The following is an 11,653-nucleotide window of genomic DNA, read 5'->3' on the forward strand; positions in this document are numbered from 1 at the left end:
ATGAAGCTGAAATTATTCTGATTTTTTTTTTACTGCACACTTTCAAAATTAATGCATTTCCTAATTGCCTCTATAATCAAATTGAAATTTCTAAAGTTTTCTGTCCCTTATTCATGCTACTGTATGCTCTTAATCTTACAATCGGAGTGGAAAAGCCTTTTTACTGAGAACTACTCTATCCCACAAACCTCAAGAACCTGAGAAACACATAGCTAAGGATTAATATTTGGAGAAAAAAACAACTTTATTTCATTTTATTAAACAGAAAGGGGTCAAAATGGAGAGATAAAGACATAAGACACTGGGAAAAATGTAGAGAAGTTGCCCCAAGCAGCTAGTAGATGGCTTAGCTGGGATCTGAACCCATGTCTGTCTGATTCCAGAGCCCATATTCTTTCAGTTTTATAGCCTGGTCTCAAATATACGTGCACATTTAAACTGATTATAAAAGGAGGGAAAGGTACCAGCAGAGAAAAAAATATTCCATTTACAAGAAAGAAGGAATTGTGGATGGCACAAGTCCCCTGAAAGAACTAGAGAAACACAAGACATTCAAAAGTGGACCTCTGAAGTACATCCAGGGACTTCCCTGGCCGTCCAGTGGTTAAGACTCTGTGCTCCCACTGCAGGGGGCATGGATTCGATCCCTGGTTGGGGAAACTAAGATCCCACATGCAGTGCCATGCAGCCAAAAAAAGGAGGAAAAAAAGTAGGTACATCCACAGAAACACTGTAAAACATCATAGAAACAGAGAGGCAGAAGAAAGATACAGACGATCTTAAAAATAATTGCCTCATTTCTGATCTTTAGGGAAATCATCATTATTTTCTTTCATTTTCTGTGTCTAAAAGATAAATGATCCTCATTTACCCTCTTCTTGGTTTTTGCCCTATAAACAGGAGAAATTAAATTTAGAGCTAAATCTCATCCAGGCTGGAGATTTTGATTCCTGCCCACTGCCTTCCAGTTTCCACTTCATCCAAAGACCTCTACAACCTTCACTCCCATTTCACACATGTCTCAGCTGCTCTTGCCCTCATCCTCCGCTGAAGTCATTATGTCTGTTGGGGCTAATCCACGACAATCTATGTCCCTTCTTAAAACTGCTGAAACACCAGTATTTCTTTGAAGTTTTCCTGGACCTAATGTCATAGAGTCAAATCAGAGGATTTGATCTGTGTTCTAACCAATAGTCATTAGCCATGAATATTCCTATGCAGATTTTGATTGACTATTCTCATGAATATACATTTATATTTGACTTTACTTTTTAAAAATTCCTTACAGCTATGCATTCAGTAAATGTCACCGACTATCTCATTGACTGCCCAGCTTAATGACAGTGTTCCAGTAGACAGGTGACAAGACAGATAGGTAGTTAGAAAGATGATAGATAGATAGATGGATAGATAAACACAAATGTTAACCAAAACTAAACACATTTTAAAAAATATAGAGATCTTTGAGCTTGGTGATAATTCTGTTTCACAGTCAATTTACTGTATTACTCTGAGAACGATTTGCCATAAACATCAAAGTGACGTTATATGCTTTTTTCTCTCTTTTCTCCAGAGGAATGCACAGTGGGATATGTAAAATGTCAGAAATAATTAGATGAAATTGCACAATCCCATTGTGACACTAAAATATCTCTGAAGTTAAATATTTGCTGTGAAACTTTAAAATCTGGTTTGAAGGCTTCTTATTGTAAACAATATAATTTTTCCTTTAATGTAATGGTCCCAGAATTTTTAAAGCATGATATTATGTGAATATATGTTTCCAAGTGTAAAAAGCCTTATAAATGTAAATGATACAGTAATTTGGGTGGCGAGATAGAATTAAAATTTGATAATGTCTTCCTCATAAAGAGTTTGGGAATTTTTTTAAAAAGTAGCATTTGAATAATAATGTAAAGATGAAGTTTATTAGTGAATATAACAAAAAAGAAACAGACTCACAGATATAGAGAACAAACTAGTGGTTACCAGTGGGGAGAGGGAAGGGAGGAGGGGCTGTATAGGGGTAGAGGATTAAGAAGTATACATAATAGATTGTATCATGTATAGAATCTATTATGTATAAAATAAGCTACAAAGATATATTATACAGCACAGGGACTATAGCCAATACTTTATAATAACTATAAATAGAGTATAACCTTTAAAAATTGTGACTCACTGGATTTCCCTGGAGGTCCAGTGGTTAAGACTCCACGCTTCCACTACAACGGGCACGGGTTCAATCCCTGGTCAGGGAAAAAGGATCCCACATGCCGCACTGACAAAAAAAAAAAAAAATTGTGAATCACTATATTGTACACCTCTATCTTATATAATATTGTACATAACTATACTTCAATTTTTAAAAAAGATGAAGATTACATTCAAAGAAGAAAAAAATTATATCAAAAATATGTAAAGATTTTATGAATACCAAAATACTGTCATTTTGTCTTCCAGGTAAAAGAATATGGCTTTTTTTTACAATATCTGTATTGGAGTATAATTTCTTTACAATGGTGTGTTAGTTTCTGCTTTATAACAAAGTGAATCAGCTATACATATACATATATCCCCATATCTCCTGCTTCTTGTGTCTCCCTCCCACCCTCCCTATCCCACCCCTCTAGGTGGTCACAAAGCACTGAGCTGATCTCCCTGTGCTATGCGGCTGCTTCCCACTAGCTAGCTATTTTACATTTGGTAGTGTATATATGTCCATGAAGAATATGGCTTTTTCATTCATTAACCAGTAGCACACTATTTTCCAGGAACCCTCCATTCAGAAGAAATGCTGTGGTGCTTCCCTTTACCCACACGAAATGGAACCCAAGAGACTACGCAGCTGAAGAAAACATTGCCGCCTCCTTACAAATGAGAGATTTTCAAGTCTATATAGTTTCCAACTGCAGGAAAATAACCATCAGCTTCTCCACAGTGTAGATTAGAACAGGGGAAAATGAACATCACTAACTGTACCCCAGAAGCCAGTGTGGCTGTGAGACCCAAGACCATCACTGAGAAGATGCTCATTTCCATGACTCTGGTGATGATCACCACCCTGACCACGCTGCTAAACTCGGCCGTGATCATGGCCATCTGCACCACCAAGAAGCTCCACCAGCCTGCCAACTACCTGATCTGTTCTCTGGCTGTGACGGACCTCCTGGTGGCCGTGCTCGTCATGCCCTTGAGCATCACGTACATCGTCATGGACAGCTGGAAGCTGGGGTACTTCACCTGCGAGGTGTGGCTGAGTGTGGACATGACCTGCTGCACCTGCTCCATCCTCCATCTCTGTGTGATTGCCCTGGACAGGTACTGGGCCATCACCAACGCTATTGAGTATGCCAGGAAGAGGACCGCCAAGAGGGCCGGGCTGATGATCCTCACGGTCTGGACCATCTCCGTCTTCATCTCCATGCCCCCTCTGTTCTGGAGGAGCCACCGCCAACTCAGCCTGCCCCCTAGTCAGTGTACCATCCAGCATGACCACATCATCTACACCATTTATTCCACACTTGGGGCATTTTACATCCCCTTGACTTTGATACTGATTCTCTATTACCGGATTTACCATGCAGCCAAGAGCCTTTACCAGAAAAGAGGATCAAGCCGGCACTTAAGCAACAGAAGCACAGATAGCCAAAATTCGTTTGCCAGTTGTAAACTGACACAGACTTTCTGTGTGTCTGACTTCTCCACCTCAGACCCTCCCACAGGGTTTGAAAAGATCCACACCTCCATCAGGATCCCTCCCTTTGCCCATGACCTAGATAACCCGGGAGAACGCCAGCAAATCTCCAGTACCAGGGAGCGCAAGGCAGCACGCATCCTCGGACTGATTTTGGGTGCATTCATCTTGTCCTGGCTGCCATTCTTCATCAAAGAGCTGATTGTAGGTCTGAGCATCTACACCGTGTCCTCTGAAGTGGCCGATTTTTTGACATGGCTTGGTTATGTTAATTCTCTGATCAACCCTCTGCTCTACACAAGTTTTAATGAAGACTTTAAGCTGGCTTTTAAAAAGCTTATTCGGTGCTGAGAACATACTTAGATTGTAAAAAGCTGGAAGGCATGACTTTTACCAGCCTCGTGAGTGCAGAGGGGTAAGGGGTGCAACTTATTAATTCTTGAACATAGTTGGTTCAGGAGGTTTGTAAGTGTGTGTGGTCTTGGTTTTTGTTTGGTTGTTTGTTTTCTGTTTTGTTTGAGGCTTGTTATTGGGTGTGCTGTTTTCTACCTCTGGTCTTATTTGTGGTACCTAATTGCAAATAAACACTATCACACAAAAACAGAAATTTCACAGCAGTAAAAATAAGGTAAAATAGTGAATACTTTTTACGTTTTTAGCCATTTCAGTTAACCCTGCAATTAAAGAATAGCAAAATAAATCTTCATTTGGAGAATTTCTTATTACTTATAAATCAAATATCTGATAACTTGCCCTGGTGTGTGGCATTAATTCTGAGCATATGGATCCGAATGCTTACCCAATTCCAGTGGAAACTGCAGGACCACATAAAGCAGTAAAAGACAAAACAGTGGTGTGCTGCCATCTACTGCTTGCAGACCTGATCTAAAGCCACTTACGATTACATGGCCCACTCCTTTCCAACACAAATAGTACAGCTGGCATGTCTTCTTAGTTCACGATTAAATACGCATCCTCATTCTCTAAAAAGAACTTGGAATGAATGTACTGGCACTTTCCTAGGTCTCTGACTATGAATGTGAAACATAAGCAAATAATATTATAAGACAATCATGGAAATTCGTCATTTTGTTGCTATTTAACCTGACAGACATATTGGGCCTCCTCCAGTTCTAAGAAGTGTCCCAGCTAAGCCTCGAGTACACTCTCCCATTCTAGCAGGATTAAGGTGTGAGTACAAGTCAAATTTGGAGAACTTCTAAAGCAGTATTAAGCTGCTGAACCCATTAAGGGGTGCAGGGATCAAATGAGAGAATATATTACCTGAAGAACTTTGCTGGAGACTGTTGCTCATTAAGTTACCAGCTGTGCACTTGGGAAAAAAATTAAAAATTGAAAATCTGTGTTTACAGCAAAGGCCACCCACTAGCAAATGAGTATGAAATTGTGTCTCCTGGAATCCCTATAGCTTCCATACTGGACTGCAGACTGGGACCAGGAGGCTGCAGGCGGGACCCAAGGCCACACAGTGCATGGCCAACGTGGACTGATGGCTCTGGTCCTATGGTGGAGCTCATCACTAAGTCAACAGTGATGACAGAAGGGACTGAAAGGGTGTAAGTTCTTGGACACTCCTCAGTAGGTGACTGTTCTAGACCTCTGCTCCTCGCCTCTTATCCACAGCCTCTCCCACCTCTTCACTCCCCCCAGATCACGTCTCTTGTTTGTTTGTTGAGAAGACATTGCTTTGCCCCCTGCCCACCTCCACCTCCATGTTTTACCCCTTAGTTCTATCCCCTCTCAAATTTCCTGTAATCTTGCTACTTTCCTCTCTCTCTCTCTCTCTCTCTCTCTCTCCCTCCCCCTCCCTCCCTCCCACCATCCCTTCCTCTCCCCACTCTTCTTTAATTTCACCCATCAGTTTGCTCAAGTCTCTTAGACATTAGAACCAATGTCCTCCAGCCCTACTTCCCCTTCCGGCCCCTGCTCCATCTCTCTCCACACTCCCATCTGAGTCTCCCCAGTCATCAACCTGCTCGTTCTACCTCCACTTCTCCCCTTCCACTAACTTTTCTCTCCTTTGCCATCTGGGTATGCCCCCCACCCAGTTCCCCCAAAACTGATCTCCCAAAGGATATCGGCGACTTGCCAATGGGCAAATCCAGTGTGCTTTCCTCTGTCCTTATCTACTTCCCACTCTCATCAATTAGAACAGCTAACCACCCCTTTCTTGTTTAAGCCCATGCCTTCCAGGATCCCTTTACTAACCTGGTTCTCCAGCTACCTTCTCATTCTTTGCCTCCTTTTCTTCATCCTAGGGGTTTATCCTCAGCTCTCACCTCCTGTATATTCATATTCCATCCCAACCTCCATCATTTCCACAAATAGTTCCATGCCTGAGGCTCTAAAATGTGTGTCTTTAATTCTGATCTCTCTCTTTCTCAAACCCTAGACCCATGAATTATGTCTGGTGAACATCTCCCTACTGACACTCTATTGGTGCCTCAAACACAGCCTTTCTAAACTGAACTCATGATCATTTCCCACACTCATACCTTCTCCTTTTCCACCTTCTCAATCTCAGATAATAGGATTACCATGCTTTTTATCATTCACATTAGGTAAATGAGATTCTCTCTCTTTGTGGCTTGTATCTCACATCCAGATAGTATAAAAGTCTTGTCCATTTACTTCTATAGCAATGTCTGTATATGCACCCCTCTTCTCCAATAACTTGGTCCTCTCCCCTGGACCAATCTTCTTATCTGATCCACCTACCTCTGGACCCCTCACCTGCAACTGTGCCCCTGCACACTTGCCACTCCGCCCCTGCACACCTGCCACTCCGCCCCTGCACACCTGCCAGATACATTTTCCTAGAACAGTGGTTCTCAAAGCAACATCTCCAGACCAGCAGCGTCAGTATCACCTAGGAACTTGTTAGAAGTGCAAAGTCTAGGGCCCCACTGAAGACCCACCACGTCAGAAATTCTAAGGCGGGGGCCATCCATCTCTATCTTAACAAGCCCCCTAGGAGATTCTGGTGCATGCTAAAGCCTGAGATTCAGTCTCCTAGAATGTCCTGTTGATTTCTAACTTCAGTGCTCAAAATCCCTTAGTATTTTCCCACCAGTACAAAATAAATTAAAATTCCTAACCACATTTCCAGAATTAAGTCTCAGCACTTCTTCTCACCCACCTCATATTCCAGAAACGTCTGGAGATTTCCTGTGTTTTCTGAGCTCCCCTAACATTTGTCCCCACTGCTCCAGAAACCTGACCCCCTAGCTTCCTATCTTTCTTCTCCCAGTCCTTCATCATGGAGTGCAAATGCAATCTCTTCTGTGAAGCCTTCCTGAGGTCCTCCTTCCTTCTCTGTCATGTGAAAGTCCTCTCCCAGCTCTATGCTCCCGAAGAACCTCACTGGGATCTCTATTATCATATGCATCGTATCTCATAGTGCATTTGTTTGTATATTTCTTCTGTCTGCTATAGTAGATTGTGAGCTCCTTGAGGGCAGGAACTGTGTCTGTTTCATCTCTGTATCCCCAGGGCCTCCTACAGTGTTTTACACACAGTAGGCACTCAATAAATGTCCCCAGAAAAGAAGTGTAAATGTGCAATGTTCTCTCAGTGAGAAAACCAAACTTTTAAAATCCCATGATGTAATAACACAGTTCCTTTTTCTTTAAAACTTACCCTATCATTCCCATCTTTGTTCAAAAACTGCTAGGAATGCTTCCACATGGAAAGAAAATGGATTTCTCTCTCCACTGAATATATGAATGTCCTTTACTGGTTAGGATTCAAGCTAAGCTGCTCTCAAAGAGGAGAGCCCCAAGTATAGTAGTTCAAACAAGATAGTTTCTTTCTCTCTCACATGACAGTCAAGAGGTAGGAGGGCAGCCCAGAGTGAGCAGGAGACTGCTCCACGATGTCCTCCAGGGACTCAGGTCCTTCCATTTTGTGGCTCTGCCGTCCCCTCAAGGCTTGTCCTCGTCTGCATGGCCAAAGCTGACTCACCATCACATCCACGTTCCAGTCCATAGAACGGAGGAGAGAGAAATGGAGAGCAAACAATTTCCTTTTAAGGAAGTCATGTGGAAACGGTACACATTTACCTCTCCTTATAGCTCACTGACAATAACTTGGTCACGTGGCCACACCAAGCTGTTAAAGAGAATAAGAGGGTGAATCTCTAGTTGGGCAACCATGTGTCTTGCTAAAAGTGAGAACTTTATAATAAAAGGAAGCAGGAGAGAATGGATACAAGGGGCTAATGAGCAGTCTTTTCCACAAGGGGATATTGGTTTCTGTATGTGCAGCTCAAATATTACAAGGCAAGTCAGATAGCTGTCCAGCTAATGGTGATCTATGTACCAGGATGTTGAGAATTAAATTAACTGAGATTGTGCCTATGCTGAAAATCTAGTATTTATCATGACTGTAATATCTATAATACCTAAAAACGATATAGGCAACTCGCTTGCTTTCTTATCACCCCCCATATGTCATCACTGAAAATTCTTGGCAATTATAAGAGTTTAAAAATTTTAAGAGTCTAAAGAAATAAAAAACAAAGAAGCAGAAGCATAACTTATTTTCACTTACTATCACTAACTAGATAAATTTCATTTCTAATTTACTAGATAAATCCTAATTAAATATATTTTCTCATACCTACCCACCTCTGCCCTTAGCAAAGAATCTGTATATGTTTCCTAGTATAAATCAAACCTGTTGAAAAAAATTCTGTTGTTTGGTTTACTCATTTAACTGACAGGGTAGTTAACTCATTTAACTGCTATTGACCACTATTGCCCCTTTAAATTAAAGCTTGAGTGAAGTAACAGTACCTTCTGATATGGTCAGTGTTTCTAGGCTAAACATTAGCAGATTAAAAGTAAAACCCAGGGGTGACATTTCAATCACCTCCATTAACTAATAAATTAGGACTTCCTGGTTTGTGTACTTGGTAAAAGAATTCTTGGACATGTCACTCCCTTGGAGACCTGGTAGAAGCTTTGGTTGTAACTGGTGTCAGTAAGTACCCCTAGTAGCACTGCTACTACTATCTGCTTTGAATAACTGTATTAGGCCCTCCACACTTATGAACTTCAGTTTGCAAACTCTGATAATTGTGTACAAGGTCAGATGCAGAGCAACATCCAGCAACTAACTCTGCTGGTTTCCTGTACAAGTCATTTTAGTTTTGACCATCACGTTGGTCTTAGTCTACTCATGTGTGTTTGCTTATTTGCTGTGTTTGCTTAATTTTTAAGGCCTTCTACACATAACTTCATTATGTACAGTATTTACAAAAACAGTGAGAACATTAGGAAAAAACAGCAAAAAGGAGTATATGACTACAATAGAAATACAAATAAAGGTAATTTTTAAATTAAAAGTGATGAGACAGTGACAACCATTGCATATGAGAATGGGGTGAAATCCTTTTCAGTTTACAAGGGCTACCAAGAGCAACATGTGAAAAGGCACTGTGCCTAAAATTATCAACTATAATCAGCAGGAAATAAGGAAAAGTGATTAATGAGATGGGAACATGTCTGAGCATCACACAGTGGTTCTAAGAGGTATTTGGGAATGTCTGTGAGCACATTTAGTTATCTCAGTAGAGAACACCAGTGGCATTTTGTAGTAGGAGACAAGGAGGCTAAATCCTGCAATTTAAGAAAAAGCCAGGACTTCCCTGGTGGTCCAGCGGTTAAGTCTCCACGCCCTCAGTGCAGGGGGCCTCCGTTCGATCCCTGGTCAGGAAACTAGATCCCGCATGCTGCAACTAAAGATCCTGTGTGCTGCAACTAAGACCTGGCGCAGCCAAATAAATAAATAAATATTTTTAAAAAAATAGGGCCTCCCTGGTGGCGCAGTGGTTGAGAGTCCGCCTGCCGATGCAGGGGATACGGGTTCGTGCCCCGGTCTGGGAGGATCCCATATGCCGCGGAGCGGCTGGGCCCGTGAGCCATGGCCTCTGGGCCTGCGCGTCCGGAGCCTGTGCTCCGCAACGGGAGAGGCCACAACAGTGAGAGGCCCGCATACCGCAAAAAGAAAAAAAAATAAAAAATAAAAAAATAAAAGCCAGTTCCACTCAATAAAGAATTGCCCCACCCAGAATACCATTACCACCATTATCACCACCTGCTGAAAACCCCAGGTGTATCAGCATCAGCGTGGGGATGCTCAGGGGTCTAATGTTAATTCCGGTGTTGGTTTGGGGACATTTGAGAACTTAAAGACTACGCATGGTGAAAGTGCTGCCTATGAACTTTTATTGTAAACCATGGAGGGTTTCAAAGGCTCGAGACTAATTTGAATCTGCCAATATCAAAATGAGAGTCAGGCCAACACATACAGACACCACATTGGTTAAAGAGTTTCCTGTGACACTGGCAGAGATCATTAAGAAAAGGGACCCAATAAAATGTCTATCATCAAAGAGGAGATATTGATGCTTCAAAGAACTAACTCATATCCTTACCTGCTGGAAATGTTTTTGAAAAATGAAGTCTCACCTAAGTCACCTCAGGCATAGAATTTAAAGACAATCTTAGATACCTGTCAGTAGGAAGAAGAGCTATTTCAAATGGTAGAAAGGAAGATACTGGATGTTCCTGGGACCCTTAAATCATCCAGGATCCTTAAATTATCCTCCCTTCACCCCATAAACCCTGGGGAATTCACAGCAGGCTTCAGCCTTGCCATAAAAAAGGGTTGAAATTATTCCCTTCTTAATAGAAGGGAATCACTCTGAGGGGAGAATTGCTTCAGGAAAGTAATCTGTTGGCTCCCTGGAAGCTCCCAGCACCCAGCACAGAGGGTGGTACGTAGTAGCTTTCAATTTATATAATTTATATGTCTGTTGAATTTCATTGAAATGAACACACTGATTACAGACTTTAAGAAATTCAGAAGCAGAAGTATGTCCTGGGTAAGGAGGGTCCCTTCTCCATGCAGAAGCAGAATTGTCAAATATTTATAAAGAAAAGAAGGCATCAGGACAGTGATGATACAAAAGAAACAGCAACAAGAGGAGCTGGAAAATAATATCAGCAAAGTCTTAGGTACCCAAAGAATATTGACTGACCATCTGCCATGAGTGTGGGTAGATTATGGAAACTTTTAATTGAAAAAGAAAAAGGTATAACAGCAATGATATGAAGCAAGCAAGAATACAGCACTGGAAAGAGTAGAGGTCAGAAGATAATATTGGTGATGGTTTTGGGTCCACAAACACCAAGTGAGAATCTGGCATGAGTTTGACATCTACCTAAGCACTGGGATCTCTGTAAGGGGAAAATAAAAGGGAAAAGAGGGCAGAAAATCTAGGTGTAAGACTATGAGACCCTGGTCTTCAGGGCAGATTTGTAGAAAGCTGATTATATTTATTTTCTATTTGGATAAAATAGAATTTTAGAGGGATTTTAAAACATTGCCTTTGCTAAGAGGATGAGGGGAAAATGAGGCAGAGGAGAGCATTTTGCTCATCTGATTCTTAGGGAAAGTGAAGGTGATACCAGAAGCTCTGAAGAATGGAAGAGAATGAATGGTTCTTCAAAGAAAATGTATGAACAACATGGATACAAGAAACAAGGTCATATGGACATGTTCTTCCAGTTCATGTGGTATCAAATAGTCACATGTCAAGGGATGATTTAGGAAATGCCAATTTATGAAGACATCCAAAGGAATGGTGATGGAAACAGTTCTCTGAGGAAAATTCAGACTTGTAAGCAGTCTAATAATAAACAGACCAGTGACCCCAAGTGTTTCTGGTTCATGGTTAAGCACTCAATAAGAAATTGTCAAATGAATAAATCAATTACTCAGTTAAGCAATCAAGCCTGAGTTGGAATTTGGATAACAAAGGAGAACAAGTCGGGCAATATAACAAAAGTGTTTATGCAGGTCAGTAAAAAAAAAAAAAGGATGCTGATAAAATACACATTCAGAGGCATGAAGCAGTGATATAAAAAA

The 11,653-nt window shown here is 41.3% G+C and overlaps 1 protein-coding gene across 1 annotated transcript; it reads left to right on the top strand.

Moving 5' to 3' along the window:
- Nucleotides 1-2,962: 2,962 nt before the first annotated feature.
- On the top strand, nt 2,963-4,048 carry HTR1E (5-hydroxytryptamine receptor 1E; the record flags this gene model as incomplete). The annotated part of the gene is made up of 1 exon (XM_081250866.1): nt 2,963-4,048. The coding sequence occupies one exon, from the start codon at nt 2,963-2,965 to the stop codon at nt 4,046-4,048; it is 1,086 nt and encodes a 361-aa protein (XP_081106992.1).
- Nucleotides 4,049-11,653: the final 7,605 nt, after the last annotated feature.

Source organism: Mesoplodon bidens (genome assembly GCF_964165515.1).
Source record: "Mesoplodon bidens genome assembly, chromosome: 12".
Classification (NCBI taxonomy): domain Eukaryota; kingdom Metazoa; phylum Chordata; class Mammalia; order Artiodactyla; family Ziphiidae; genus Mesoplodon; species Mesoplodon bidens.